Source organism: Pan paniscus, chromosome 9 (assembly GCF_029289425.2).
Source record: "Pan paniscus chromosome 9, NHGRI_mPanPan1-v2.0_pri, whole genome shotgun sequence".
Taxonomy (NCBI): Eukaryota; Metazoa; Chordata; class Mammalia; order Primates; family Hominidae; genus Pan; species Pan paniscus.
Genome location: NC_073258.2, coordinates 12,205,787 through 12,221,679, shown reverse-complemented (window position 1 = coordinate 12,221,679; position 15,893 = coordinate 12,205,787). Strand labels below are relative to the sequence as shown.

Here is a 15,893-nt window from a genome sequence, read left to right as displayed (position 1 = left end):
TCTGCAATCCTTAGCATCATAGTCTTTACTCCAGTGATTTCAAGGGAGAGCAGTTCCTACCCAAACCTCCAGCAACTCTGCACCCTGCATTACTGAGAGCTGCATGGTCTCCTGTGTTCTGACTGCAGGCCTTAACTCCACCTTGGGACTGACCACTCAGCCTTGAGGCTGAGGCTTACACATTTTGATTCTCAATGCATTTATCTATAAAATGGAATCTGTTAGGAAAAACCTGAACTGTTACTCCTGTACAGTGCTTTGGTTGGACCTGCATCTAGAAGACTCCTTCCAAATGAAGACTGTATTTGGAGTCCAGCTTTTCCTCTGCTCAAGGAGTTTCATAACGATTACAGAGTCTTTGTGGGACAATATAGATAGATAATTTATGTTCAAATATACAAATGGAAGCCCTGTTAGGGAGCTATACTCTGAAATCATAGAGCCTACACTGTGTAAAAAAGTTCCATTAAGCTTCTAAATATAACATAGGAGAATGTCATAATTTTTCTATAATTTACAATTACATCAAATTACACTTGCATTCTTACCAGTCTTCTGGACTTCTTTAACATGAAAGATACAGTTTTTTCCACTTAGCCCTGCTCATACCATGCCTGAGAGGAGAGACAGAGAAAAGTCTCAGGTCAGAGCCACGGTATCAGAAGCACCACTTTCTTGCCATGTATACTAGAGAGTGAAATCCACAGATTATGCCCAATAAGGCTTATTCCCTAGCAGTCTCTTTGACTTTTTTCCTTTCTTTTTTTTTTTTTCTTTTGAGACAGAGTCTCGCTTTGTCACCCAGGCTGGAGTGCAGTGGTGCAATCTCGGCTCACTGCAAGCTCCACCTCCTGGGTTCTCGCCATTCTCTGGCTCAGCCTCCCGAGTAGCTGGGATTACAGGCGCCTGCCACCATGCCCAGCTAATTTTTGTATTTTTAGTAGAGACGGGGTTTCACCATATTGGTCAGGCTGGTCTCAAACTCCTGACCTCAAGTGATCCACCCGCCTCAGCCTCCCAAAGTGTTGGGATTACAGGCATGAGCCACCGTGCCCGGCCTGGAAAGATGTTTCAATAGGCATAAACATTATAAATTTTAGTTGATATTGCCAAATTGTTCTCCAAAAAATTTCTAACAAATTATATTCACACTGGCAGTATTTGAGATGATCTAGTACCTTATTGGATATCATCAGCCATTTTTAATATTTCTCAATCCAAAAGTGAAATCTCATTTATTGTCATTTATTTTTCTTTGATTAATTAGGTTGATCATCTTTTCAGATGTTTATAGATCATTTGTATTTCTCTGTGACTCGCCTGTTATTTTGAACATTTTTCTTATCAATTTCTGGGAGTTCTGTATATTACTAAACATTAGCCCTCTTTTTATATGTTACATATACTTTTTACAGTTGTTACTTGACTTCTTTTTTTTTTTTTTTTTTTTTGAGACAGGGTCTTACTCAGGCTGGAGTGCAGTGGCAGGATCTCAGCTCACTGCAGCTCGACCTCACAGGCTCAAGCAATCCTCCCACCTCAGCCTCCTGGGTAGCTGGAACTACGGGCATGCACCACCACGATTGGCTGATTTTTGTATGTTTTTGTAGAGACGGGGTTTCACCATGTTGCCCAGGCTGGTCTTGAACTCCTGGGCTTAAGTGATCCATCCACCTTCGCCTCCCAAAAAGTGCTGGGATTACAGGCATAAACCACCATGCCCAGCCTTGATTCTATTTTTTAAAATGTAATACATTTATTTGTTTGATTTTCAAACAGTACATAAGTCTTTCCCCCAATGCTTTCTCCAAGCCACCTAATTCTTCCTAGAAGCAACAAGTATTATTAATTTTTTGTGTATTCTTCCAGGCATAGTTCAGCATATATAACCAAGGTACAGAGGAAGGTATTCAAATGCAGTTTGAAAAGCCATGCCATTTTCTCTTTCTGTCTCTTATATCTCACTTGTATCCTATATCTCACTTGTATCCTTTTGGTTCCAGCTGCGCTACTATGACTCAGGTGAGGACACAAGCTGTAAAGGCCACATTGATCTGGCTGAAGTAGAAATGGTCATCCCTGCTGGCCCCAGCATGGGAGCCCCAAAGCACACAAGTGACAAGGCTTTCTTTGATGTAAGTTGATCTTACTTCTCTTTTCCTGGCTCTGTCTGCACATCATTCTGTATGTCTCCAAGAATGATGGAGCCCTCAGAGTAATTGGTGGTGACTACAGATGGATGACAGACCCCCTTGGCTATGGGAATTGTTCCAGAGCTTGAACTCAGCATTATTGACCCCCAAGGCTATCCTCTCTTCCTGTCTGTATGTCTCAGAAAAGCTGCATATTGCTTTGTGCAAAAGGAGTCCAGCGCACATGGAAACAGATGAACTCCTTGTTAAATGTTGTCAGTTATTTCCGTCACCACCTACTTTCAAGAACAGATGCTATTTCCCTAGTATTCAGTGGTCTTCATGCTTGACTACCCACAAAAGACTGTCCTTAGTCACACATGATAAGTATCTACGCTAACATCTTCAGCAGCCCTTAGGTAGGCCATGGGGCACTTTATAGGCCACATAATAGAAGGAGACTTATGTAGTCCCTGGAGTCAAGCAGGGCTTTATAAAGAGGATAGGTCATCCTCTATGGCCCTGCTCAGGCCATGAGACCGTTTTCCTGACAGTGGGCTTCCAATATGGCTTCAACTAAAGAAAGGGGACACGAAGGCCAACTTTATGGTATGGATGAATCTCAGGCATCCCCCTGGAGCACAAGGAGCTCCCTCACCTTTAGTGCATTGGTGCAGTGCATGGGAAAGGTTAAAGGCACCATTCATTGCTGACCCTTCCTCCTTAGTCAAAGACGACACTAAGAAAATGCAAAATAAGGCGCTCCCAGTGTGTCTCCTTTTCCTGCCAGTACCCTTCTATCAACATCCCCTATGACTCTAGAGACCAGAAAAGTAAAGGCAATAACAGTATGGTAGTTGAGGAAGAAAAATTCATACAGACATTCTGGGGCAGTATGGAAAAGAAAGGTCACAGGAACTGATTTACCACTTACCCAAATCCATAAAACAGCCCTGCCTTTCATCTCTGGTTCACTGTCATTTGGTTTTGTAGCTCAAGACCAGCAAACGTGTGTATAACTTCTGCGCCCAGGATGGACAGAGTGCCCAGCAATGGATGGACAAAATCCAGAGTTGTATCTCTGATGCCTGATGCCCATGGTAAACCCACGCAGAAGAAACAGAAGAACTCATGCTGCCAGATAGAAAAAGAAGCATGGATCCTTGAGGAGCTGACAACAAGTTATCCCAGGGCCTGAGGTTCTCCTGCCCAGTCCCCTCTTGCAGGGGTTGCTATATCTACTTAACCTGAACAGGTGTTTCACACAGGTCTGGTCAACAGCCCCATGCACTCCCTGTATCTTGCACTAAATTTTTCTAACAGGGTCTTAGTGGTTAATGATCAGAAGATGTCTCCTGAGCCAACTGTGAACCTCACCCAGGCAAAATGGCTACCACCTACTTGGGTCCTTCTTCATGAAAGCTATAGATCCTTTTTTGTTCTCTGAGGTCATAATTTCCTTGGAGACCTGTTTAACAAGCAAAAATCAAAACCCTCCAAGATTGTCTCATATTCTACCTGGATTAGGTTTCCTATGAGAGACATCTACTTGTAATGCCTGACCTTTGAGATGCTCAGTTCTCTGGTGCTGCCAAAAGATGCTTCCATGGTCCGTGCTCTGCCAGTGGGGTTCACAACAAGAGACGTCATTGTTCAGTAGCAGGCAAAGAGGGAGCACACAGCATTATTCTGATGGAAAAAGATTATCCAGGGAATGGTACAACAATGACCAGCCCAATGCAGGAAAACACTACTTCCAAAACACTGAATTCTCTAGACCAGAGGTGCTCTGAGGATCCAGAGCCTTGTGTTCTTATGTATCTTCTGCTTCCTGACAGTTTCTTTTTCAAAATAACATGCAAAAAAAGCTGAATGCACTAACTCACAAAACAAACACTTGCACTGAATTCCCAATGAAGTGAAGATGTTGGAAAGACAGAGGCCAGCTATTTAGGACCATACACACCTGTGACAAGGGCTGTGTTGACCACAGTCACACTGTGGCATGACTGGATACCCAAACTACACTTCTACACATGAAAAGTAAGAACTGTCTTTAGATTTTCTTTACCTTGATAACTTGTGATTGTTTAGCTTAAGACCCAAGAAATGCTGTTTGCTCATGGTAAACAAACAGAAACAGCATCTTCGCTACAACCACTGACACCAGCTGGCGTCATAGGTAGCTAGATCATTGCATTTGTTTTGAAATGTTAATATGTTAAATACTAAACTAATATTTCAAAAATGTGTATATATGATTTCTATATCCTTGTTTTTCAGATAGCCTGCTTATAATTTAATATAAATTAACTGATGCATTCATAAGATTTCAATAATGAAATGGTTCCCTTTTAAAAAAGAAAAATACTTTGTAGATTAAAAATAAATCAGAATTTCAAATTTAAAATTGTCTACACACTAGGAAATAGAACTGTGTTAATATATAAGAAATTCGGGGATAATTAAGAATGAAGGACTTTTCTATCATTTCCATTTTATAAATTGCCACCTGTGAAAATGGTTTTTGCACATTATTTGTATTTTTCTTTGTATATGAAATAATTTTTTGTACTTTGTAAAATATGGAGCCCATTGTACCTTCAGCTATTTGAGACTATACACAGTGCTTCTTTTGTAACTGGATTACTTTAACTTTCGTGAAGGCATTACATTGCCTCACATTCACTAACCACCTTGAATTAAATTTATTTCTTAAGAAAAAGCATCCCTCATTTACTGTGAACTAAAGTTCATTCTGTAGTGCACAGCATTCAGGAGGGTAACACTCAGGATTCATACATGGGACTAAAGGTTCAAGAATAAAACAAAGCATGACCCACTTTGTTCCTTCATTCTCCTAATGTCATCACTCCCCTTTGCTCAAGAAGTAACTAGGGATACTGGACATGTTAGCATGAGCTTCTGGGTTCCAGACACACTTCTGCAGAGTTTAGGTAAGAGACTTGAGGCCAAGATTCTCATATGTGCTGCCACTCCTACCACTGTCTCTAATAAGCTGTTTGAAATTGCTTAAGTCCCTTACCTATTCTGGGTCCATTCCACCACCCAGAGTATATGGTAATTTGTGAAAATTTTAGGCATGAGACATTGAAGTCTGTTTGAGCAGCAGATTTTTCTGCTTCAGGGAACTTTTTTTTTTTTTTTTTTGAGACAGAGTCTCACTCTGTTGCCCAGGCTCTGGAGTTCTGGAGTGCAGTGGCACAATCTCGGCTCACTGCAAGCTCCACCTCCCGGGTTCACACCATTCTCCTGCCTCAGCCTCCCAAGTAGCTGGGACTACAGGGGCCTACCACCACGCCCAGCTAATTTTTTGTATTTTTAGTAGAGATGGGGTTTCACCGTGTTCGCCAGGATGGTCTCAATCTCCTGACCTCGTGATCCACCCTCCTCGGCCTCCCAAACGGAATAGTTAAACAGTACAAATGATCAGTGATTTCAGTTCTAGACAGTACTTCCTTAGTTAAGCCCATGAGTTTACCTCATGTAGCCAACAGAGAATGCAAGTTTTCATCTAGGGCAGAGCCTTTAAGTCCTTTGACATCCAGAGTCCTCTGAGCCAAGCAAGAGGATCCCAAATAGCCACTGAGGCTCAAGGTGAGATAGATAGTGACATATTCCCTTGAGCTTTCGGTTCTCCAGTCTCAAGAGCATGCTGATCTAGCCAAGGGCCCTCAAGCCTTTCCTTGGTCCTAGGCCTCTCAACAGCTACCATTACACATTGCTGTGTCCCTGAGATTCAGTCAGGAGGGAAACAACTGGGATTAGGGGTTGAGTAGAAGCTGTGTTCACAGTGTCAGTATCTGGATGCCCTTCATTCCTCAGGTCTTAACTGTGAACGGGGAGAATACTGGGTTCTGTAAACAAAAATAAAATTCTAAGCCCCCCAGATGACTGAATGGACCCCCTCTCAGCCAAGGGGGTTCCAAAGAAACCTGAAAAACGAGTTCCAGCCATGATGCTCGGGCAAGGAGGTAGACATGCCTCATTATACCCTCTCCCTTTTGGAGTTTAGACACAACAGACCAGCATTAACATTATAACACATCTTAAGACTGACAAAATAGACTGTCACAATAAAATACCAAATTCCAACCTGACTCTAGTATAGCATCACATAACAGATAGCAAGCCCTGAAGGAAATCAAAGCTTTTTTAATCCCAAAATACATTCCTTTTACATATTTTGAAATGGCCCTGCAAAGCTGTATCTTGTGCGGGAGGAGGGGATTTACATTCTGTAGAGGATCCCTTTCCCTTCCCCGGTGTTTTTCTGATCCTGAAGAGATTAGCTAAGAGTCTAGTACCTTTTATTAAAGGTCTGAATAGGAAATATTTGCTATCTGTTGCCTCTAAGGGCAGCCACCTATGAGACTTCATCTACATAAGAACCTAGGTCTCTACAACCCCTTATCTTAACCCAGACTCTCCTTTCAATTAATTTCAGCCTTTTAGATAATAACTCTTTCAACCAATTGCCGATCAGAAAATCTTTGAATCCACCTGTGACCTGTAAGCTTCTGCCTTTCCAGGCCAAACCAATGTATACTTCACATGTATCGGTTGATGTCTCCCTAAAACATATAAAAACAAGAGCCTTTAACCCAACTACCTTGGGCTTGTATTCTCAGGACCTCCTGAGGCTGTGTCCTGGGTCATGATCCTTAACCTTGGAAAAATAAATCTCTAAATTGATTGAGACCTGTCTCATATACTTTTTTGCTTTACAGTTCCAAGGGAGAAAGACCAGGGCTTGGCAACCTGCAGAAGCCTTAACAGGGCCCTTCCTTCTGTGGTCCCAGTGACAAAACCCTTCTAATAATGGGCTCTTGAAAGATGCAAACTCAAAGGAGCACATAGCATAAGTCACTTCCCAACCCCTTTGACCCAAATCCTTTATTCCCACCTCCCAAACCCCTTCACTCTATTGTCTCCACTCCAGAGCTAGAGCTTAAACTGCTAATAACATGGCACATTTGCTTCTCAAGGGAAACTGACATTTATAGGTATTTAATCAGGGATTCTTGTAAGAGTTACTAAGTAGCCCTATCATCCCATAAAGAATTTCTGAAAGATCCCAAGCTGATAACAGAGAAGTGCCCTCAGCAATGCCAGCCAAAGCTATGAATTAAGCAGTGAATAAAGCAGTGTTGACGAAGAGATAGGGTTTACAGCAGCACCATCAAACATATAATGCAAGCCCCACAGATATCTTCAAGTTAAAAAAAGACATTAATTTTAATATATTTGTTTTTACCATATATTTACTCGGATATATCAAAAATATTTTAATGAGTAAACAATACCAAAAAAAATTAATGAAATATATTCCTTGTTCATACTAAATCCTCAAAATCTAGTGTGTATTTTATACTTACAGCACATCTGAGTTTGGACTAATTTTTTTTCAGAGGCCATTTCTGATAAAACAAATGCATGTCATGTTTCTATACCAGTTCTCCAACATCAACTGGACATCCAACAATTCAGTTCAAGTCTGACACTAACTCCCCGGATTTAGCATAGACTCCACAAGTTCAGGTCTGTCCTCAAGACTGCCCCCACTTCAAACACTAGTTGCAAGTTCCAAGGGCCACCAGAACTTCTAACCAACCAGCTATAAATATGAAGGTTTCCACAATCCCCCCTCCTCAGGTTCAGTAATTTGCCAGAACAAATCATATAACTCAGGAAAACACTTTACTTACATTTACCAGCTTATTTCTAAGGGATACACCTCAGGATCAGCCAAAGGGAAGAGATGCATGGTATGGAGGGAGGCAACACACCACCTGCCCAGCATCTGATGTGTTCACCAACCCAGAGGCACTCCTTATCTCATTATTCAAGAGTTTTTACAACCCAGTCTCCAGTCACCCTCCCTCCCCCGAGGTTGGGGGTGGCTGAAAGTTCCCACCCTCTATTCACTTGTTTGGTCTTTCAGATGACCAGCCCACATCCTTAACCTAGCTAGGGACCCCACCCTGAATCACCTTGTTAGCATAAACTCAGGTGTTTCGAAGGGCAGTTATGAACAACAAAAGATACTCCTAAAGGGTGGGGTGTGTTAGGAATAACAAACTATCACTTAGGAAATTTCTAGGGTTTTAGACACTGTGCGCCAGGAACCCAGAACAAAGAACAAATATATTTTGTACTCTACCACAACTAGCCTTATTTCCACTGCTACCACACTAAACAATGCATATTTACAGCAAATAGCCTGCTCACAGCAGAGCCTGCGGGGGTAGGGAAGAGCTGGGTGGCAAGAGACCTGGCTTCTAGTGCTGGCTCTCTTCTAATGTAATCTATGACCTTGAACCAGTCCCTTAACTTTGCTGGGCTTTGACTTATAAAAATGCAGGACGCAGATGATCTGTTACTTTGTGATTCCAAATATTTACCTTGGCAAGGACTCAGTTTCCAAACTGAGATTTAAAGGATTTGCTGAAAAATCCAAATCATCTAAATCAGTGCATCTCAAATTGTAATGTATACATGAATCATCTTGTTAAAATGAGATTCTGATTCAGTAGGTTTGGGGTGGGGCTTGACATTCTGCATTTCTAATGAGGCCAGTGCTGCTGGTCCACGGACCACAGCATTGGTCCTTGGTAACAGAATTGTTCTTGGAGTAACAGAAATGTGTCTCAGTCCTCTGAGAAGCAGATGCCTGATAGGCAGGAACTCTGGGGAGGCTGGAAGAGCCAAGAGACGATGATGCTGGTGTAATCCTTGTGAAAAAGAAAAGGAAGCAAAGATGAGTGGAGGAGACTTGGAGTGCAGTGCAGTTCTAAGGAAGTTCAGCAAGGCAGATAAGAAGTCCTTGAGCCATCAGGGGAATCCCACATATTCCAAGAATGGGCCTTCCTAGGATCCCCACCATGCTCAATCATTGGCTAGGAGCAGTCCATGGGAAGCATGGTTTTGGTGGAAACACAGTAATAGATTTCAGAATATACCAGCTGAGGCCAATAGTCAATGACAGTCCCTGCAGTCAGAGATCTGAGAGAAATCTTTTCATGGTTGTCAATGTTAAAGTTGTCAGAATCAAAATGGAGTCACTTATGTTTAAAAAAAAGCAAAACAAAACAAAACAAAAAAGCCTGATAAATTGAGCCAGGGAAAGCTATGAAGAGAGAGTTCTCATGCATAAATGCCTGATAACAAAAACTATCAAAAAAAAAAACCTGCAAAAATTGCAACCTTGCACAAAGGCCATTGCAACCTTACACAAAAATTACTCCTTTGAAGGCATCTGTCTAGCAACTGCCTGTCCAGCCTTGGATTAGTGTCACCCTTGTTACTGATCCTTGTAGCCAGGATAATTATCTCAAAACAATTATGTAATGATCCTCATTTTTCCTTTAAAAAACCTTTGTGTTCCTTTACCTCCCTGAATACACACATAGTTTACTACGGTGTTATATAGGTATTCCCATTGCAATGCCCTTGATATAGTTTGGATGTGTGTCCTCACCCAAATCGCACGTTGAAATGTAATCCCCAACTGGAGGTGGGGCCTGGTGGGAGCTTATTGGATCATGGGAGTGGATTTCTCATGAATGGTTTAGTACCATCAACTTGGTACTATTCCCATGACAGTGAGTAAGTTCTCCTGAGGTTTAAAAGGGTGTGGCATCTTCCCCCTTACTCTCTTGCTCCTGCTTTGGCCATGTGACACGAAAGTTCCCGCTTGGCCTTCTAACATGATTGTAAGATTCCAGAGGCCTTCCCAGAAGCAGATGCCACTATGCTTCCTCTACAGCCTTACAGCCTGCAAACCATGAACCAGTTCAACCTCTTATAGTTTTTTTGTTTTTTTTTTTTTTTGAGACAGGGTCTTGCTATGACACCCAGACTGTAGTACAGTGGCGCAATGACAGCTCACTGCAACCTTGACCTCCTGGGCTCAAGCAATCCTCCCAGGTCAGCCTCCTGAGTAGCTGGGACTACAAGTGTGCTCCACCATGCCCAGCTAATTTTTTTATAGAGACAGGGTCTTACTATATTGCCCAAGATGGTCTTGAACTCATGGGCTCAAACAATCCTCCCACCTTGGCCTCTCAAAGTGCTAGGATTCCAGGCATGAGCCACCACACCTGATATCAGGTATTTCTTTATAGCAATGCAAGAACAGACTAATACAGCCCTATTAAATAAATATTATTTTCTTTTAGAGACCCTCTCTGTTATGTAGGGTGACATAAATGGTGTCCAGAAGCAGGACCTGAAAAAGAATATCAGAAGGAATTCGTGACTCTTGGAACTAGTGTGCAATACTCGCCTGAGCCCTTTGAGCACTCTGTTTCTATGGCTCACATTTTCTGCCCTGGTGCATTTTCTCTCAGGCCAAGCCTCTCCCTTTTTGGTAGAAGCTCTTGACTTTGAACAGGAGTTGTTGTCTAAGGTAATACCCGAGGTTCACTGCCTCATGCCAAGAAAATTAAGGACACAGACACACACAAGGAGTGAGTTTAAGAGCAGAGGTTTACTAGGCAAAAGAAAGAGAAAGAACAGCTAGCTCTGTCCTTCAAGAGAGATGGGCTCCCAAATGGGACTTCCGGCCCACAGTGGAGTGCACAGATTTTATAGACAGGCTTGAGGAGGTGATTGATTACATAGGGCCCAAAGATTGGTTGGACCAGGTGTGACATTACTTAGTGCCCAGGGAATCGGGCCGCACCACCCTAATCTTATTATGCAAATGAGGTCTTTGCTTGGCTGGTGTCATCTTGTCTGCTTCTTACGGTATGCGTGGCTAGCAAAGAGAAGGGAAGATGGAGCTGTCATGTTGGATATGCCTAGCCCCAGGCAGCCTTTTCCTATTGGCACAGCTGCTGGCATTCACCCATGCAAACTTCTAGCTTCCTTGTTTATGTCTGCAGCTCAATTTTACAGGCTGCTCTTTGTTAGAAAAGAAAATTATTTGGGAGCTACTTTTCATTAAAAGGAAAACCTTACCAAGGACTTCCTTACCCTATCTGCCTAATTTCTTAACTCCTCCTATATCAACTTTATTCAGGATTTGGTTTAGTTATAAAGCCACCTTTAATAAAGGACTGTACGTTCTCCTGGAATGATAAAAGGTTTTTTATCTTTTTTGGTTTAAAGACAAGTGTCTTTCTGGATTGAGTACTCTGGTTTCTCCAGAATCCACGTTCTTTCTGCAAGACATGACTTCTCTGGTAAATTCACTTTTGTTTCTTTCTTCGTTGTGATGGTTAATACTGAGTGTCAACTTGATTGGATTGAAGGATGCAAAGTATTGATCCTGGGTGTGTCTGTGAGGGTGTTGCCAAAGGAGATTAACATTTGAGTCAGTGGGCTGGGGAAGGCAGACCCACCCTTAATCTGGGTGGGCCCCATCTAATCAGCTGCCAGTGCGGCTGGAATATAAAGCAGCAGAAAAACGTGAAAAGAGAGACTGGCCTAGCCTCCCAGCCTACCTCTTTCTCCCGTGCTGGATGCTTCCTGCCCTTGAACATCAGACTCCAAGTTCTTCAGCTTTGGGACTCAGACTGGCTCTCCTTGCTCCTCAGCTTGCAGACAGCCTATTGTGGGACCTTGTGATCATGTGAGTTAATACTTACTAAACTGCCCTTTATATATATCTATCCTATTAGTTCTGTCCCTCTAGAGAACCCTGACTATTAAATGCATGCATAATTTAATTTTTTCTACATTCCTGGGTTAAAATTTTTGTGAACATTCTTATCTTGGTTTCATTTTGGTTTGGTTACATGAATCTGTAAATGATTTGGCTCCTTTCCCTTGCTTGTTTCTAAATATCTTCTGAGAGCAAAAATAAATATTCTAAATGGCAGGTGCAGGATGGCTATTTAAAAGCCACTAGGACAGTTGTCACTATCTAAAACATGGGTCCAAACTCTTGACATTCTCTGACAGGATTTATAGGATTTTCTTTGCTCTCAAGAGATTAATAAGAAATGAAATGGGATTCTCAAATATTAAGGCATGCCAAGGTTTTCTGAGACTCCAGCCAGCTACATATTATGGTCTATTCTCATGAATATATTTAAACTAATGGGCCAGGTGCAGTGGTTCACGCCTGTAATCACAGCAATTTGGGAGGCCGAAGCAGATGGATCACTTGAGTCCAGGGGTTCAAGAACAGCCTGGGCAACATGGCAAAGCCCCATCTCTACAAAAAATATAAAAATTAGGCAAGCATGGTGGCATGCACCTGTTGTCCCAGCTTCTTGGGAGGCTGAGGCAGGAGGATCAATTGAGCCCAGGAGGTTGAGGTTGCAGTGAACCATGATCGCACCACTGTACTCCAGCCTGGGCAACAGAGCGAGACCCTGTCTCAAAAACAACAACAACAACAACAACAACAACAAATACTAATGGACAAATCATATCAAGGAAAATTCAGGGCTAAAATGGTCTGACGTGGTGGCTCATGCCTGTAATCCCAGCACTTTGGGAGGCCAAGGCAGGTAGATCACTTGAGGCCAGGAGTTCGAAAAGAGGCTGGCCAATATGGTGAAACCCCATCTCTGCCAAAATTACAAAAATTAGCCAGGTGTGGTGGTGTATGCCTGTAGTCCCAGCTACTTGGTAGGGTGAGGCACAAGAATCACACAAACCTAGGAGGTGATGTTTCCAATGAGCTGAGTTCATGCCACCGTACTCCAGCCTGGGTGACAGAGCGAGACTGTCTCAAAAAAATAAAAATAAAAAAAGAGTCATAATTTGAACTGTCTAAAATATACTACAACTATAGTGTTAACATCACAGTCTACCCCTTGTGCCACACAGATCTTTACTCTCCACCAGGTTCAGGGAGAAGTTCCTCCCCATTTCCCTTGGGCCTCTATTCCCAAGGGGAACTCAGAAGAAAGCAGGAGGTCTGTGGGACTAACTATGGCCCCTACCAATGAAGTTAATCTTGAAGCCATAACTGGCCTTCATTCTCTCCCTCGTCCACTATCTATTCCGAATTTCCCCCACCCTCAACAACCTCCTCAGATGTTGGTGGCTTACCTGGTGGTGTGAGCCAAACCTTCATTCTAGGGGTGAGAGGAGGGGGAGGGAAGGGGATAAATGCTAAATAATCAAACCCTTCTCAGGGTTGCTGCATATCCTTTCACAATTACAGTGGGGCTACCTGGAGGTGCACAGTGGATCACATGGGCTCCACACACATTCCTCCTGCCCTCATTATGCAGAAGCAGCCTTACCCCTTCCAGCTGATCAGGGTCAGTTATCCCTGCCAGTATGATGACTCTTCTTCTTGTCTGCTGGTTTCTGAGCATGAAGAATCCCAAGTGCCCTGTAGCAGCCACAAACCATACATAGTTCAATAGGACCCTTGCTATCATAGTGTCCCCCAGTTAAGTGCTGTGCTGCGTGGAATTCCATGCCTTTGGATCAGGCATTCTGTACATCCCTGGAAAGTGATGCTAACTGAGGCTCTGTGGTGAGGAAAGGCAAACCCATGCCCAGAATAAGTCTCTATCCCTGTAGAGATGAACCATTGGCCCTTCCAGAATTGAAAGGGCCTGATGCAGTTGACTTGCCCCAAGTGATGAGTTGGTCTCAAGGAATAGTGCCAATTCAGGGGCTCAGCATTGGCCTCTCTTGCTGACACACTGGACATCTGAAGGCCCCTAGACTCTTCTGCCATATCACATCACAGTGATCTCCAAAAGGCCTCTTAAAGAGGGGCCATGATGATGCTTTGGGCTCCAAGTGTTAATGTCAACTCAAACTCTGCATCTGCTACTCCTCAAAATGTCTTGTTATCCCCATTTCTCTAGTGAATGATTACCTAAATGGCCATAGGTCCCTTTGGGGGGAAAAAATGAAGGAATCATTGTGACATATACTTGCTGCAATTCTACAAGGTCCTTCCTCTTAGAGAGCTGGCCACCTCTTTAGTCAATGGTTCTCAAACCTAAGCTAATTTTCAGATATGGAACCATTCCTTTCTAAGGGAAGCACCTGTGAGGGACAATGGGCAGGGAGGCCAGAGAGGTTGGGAGGGCTATCAGACCATGATGGGGGTGGACTGCTGTGAAAGAGAGAGGGAAGGAAGGAACAAATATATTGAATAAATTATAAACATCTGGTGCATACTGGGCACTGAACGGCTCCCAAGGAATCTCTGGATGAATACAGTACAGCTCAGCCCCCAAAGAACTCACAACCTAAAGTAGACCCAGGCTATTTGCTGTAAGCAGAATAATCCCCCACTTCTCTGAAGATGTCCATGTTGTAATCCCTGGAACTTGTGAATATGTCATCTTACACGGCAAAGGGGAATTAAGGTTGCATATGAAATTAAGGTTGCTGACCAAGACATTATCCTGGATCGGTCCAATGTCATCACAAGGGTCCTTATAAGTGGAAGTGGGAGGCAGAAGCCAATGTCAGAGAAAGACCCGATAGGAAACTCAATAGGAGAAAGATTTAATGAGCCATTTCTGGCTTTGAAGATGGAAGGAGGACAGATGTGAGCCAAGAATGTGGCAACCTCTGGAAGCTAGTAAAAGGAAGAAAATGGATTCTCCCTCAGAGCTCCAGAAATGAACATAGCCCTGCCAACACCTTGATTTTAGCCCAGTAACACCCATTCTGGACTTCTGGCCTCCAGAATAGTAAGAATAAATCTGTATTGTTTTAAGCTGCTAAATTTGTAGTAATTTGTTACAATAGCAATAGGAAACTAATAGGACTATATAATGAACCACAGTGATTCGTGCAATTGCATCGTATTCGTACAACAGCTGTATACTGGGGGCAGGAGCTCAGAACAAGCAAATTGGATGGGGGATGGCCTAGGGAGAATAAGATGAGGCAGAGGGGCAGAGGTGCAATGTGATATGCAGAGGCAGCTGCTGCAAGGCCAAGAGGGACACTCACACATGCAAACATATAATCCTGTGCACACACATGCAACACAAACAAGGGCATACATGTTCTCACATATACACACCCTAGTGATACTGGCACTTACGCATGCAGACTCTTTCTGACGTAGGCCCACCCACTGCCTGGATTCCACCTGTTTTTCGTGACCTCTCTTGTATTAGTCTATTCTCATGCTGCTAATAAAGACATACCCAAGACTGGGTAATTTATAAAGGAAAGAGGTTTAATTGACCCACAGTTCAGCATGGCTGGGGAGGCCTCAGGAAACTTACAATTATGGTGGAAGGGAAAGCAAACATGTCCTTCTTCACATGGTGGCAACAACAAGAAGTGCTTAGCAAAAGGGGGAAAAGCCCCTTGTAAAACCATCAGATCTCGTGAGAACTCAGGATCACAAGAACAGCATGAGGGTAACTGCCCCCATGATTAAATTACCTCCCACTAGGTCCCTCCCACGACATGTGGGCATTATAGGAACTACAATTCAAGATGAGATTTGGGTGGGGACACAGCCAAACCATATCATCTCTGTCATCTCTTAACAGCATATTTCCTGAGGGCAGCTGAATTTAGCAGGCGGGGATAGGGCTTGTCTACCACGGCTCCATCACTAGCCTTCACCTGAGCAGGAGGTACACTGGGAGGCTGAGACTCACCAGTTGGGGGGAAACTGGTAATCATTTACCTGCCCAGCATTTTAGTATGTGCAGTGTCAGGGTAAGCCCTGACCATGCACATGTTCTCCCAAATCTCAGTCTCTCCCCTCACAGCTGTATGATGGAACCTATTATGAATGAGCTGGTCACCCAAAACCAGTGTGTCCATCTTCCCATGCACTTG

At 43.2% G+C, this 15,893-nt stretch overlaps 1 protein-coding gene and 1 long non-coding RNA gene across 4 annotated transcripts in view; one reads left to right on the top strand and one right to left on the bottom strand.

The window, feature by feature from the left end:
* LOC112441166 (uncharacterized) overlaps positions 1 to 3,204 on the bottom strand; it is a 31,211-nt gene extending 28,007 nt beyond the window's left edge. The window contains exons 1-2 of the long non-coding RNA XR_008620152.2: positions 3,067 to 3,204; positions 549 to 614 (exon numbers count right to left, since the gene is read on the bottom strand). This is a non-coding gene — a long non-coding RNA (uncharacterized LOC112441166). The remainder of the gene's footprint in view (positions 1 to 548; positions 615 to 3,066) is intronic.
* The window catches only part of SBF2 (SET binding factor 2), a 528,888-nt gene extending 524,031 nt beyond the window's left edge, over positions 1 to 4,857 (top strand). For all 3 annotated transcript variants that reach the window (XM_063608381.1, XM_003818147.6, XM_055094099.3), the window contains 2 exons: positions 2,004 to 2,135; positions 3,126 to 4,857. In XM_063608381.1, coding sequence (XP_063464451.1) covers positions 2,004 to 2,135; positions 3,126 to 3,224 — 231 coding nt within the window. In that variant the 3' untranslated portion in view covers positions 3,225 to 4,857. The remainder of the gene's footprint in view (positions 1 to 2,003; positions 2,136 to 3,125) is intronic.
* Positions 4,858 to 15,893: the final 11,036 nt, after the last annotated feature.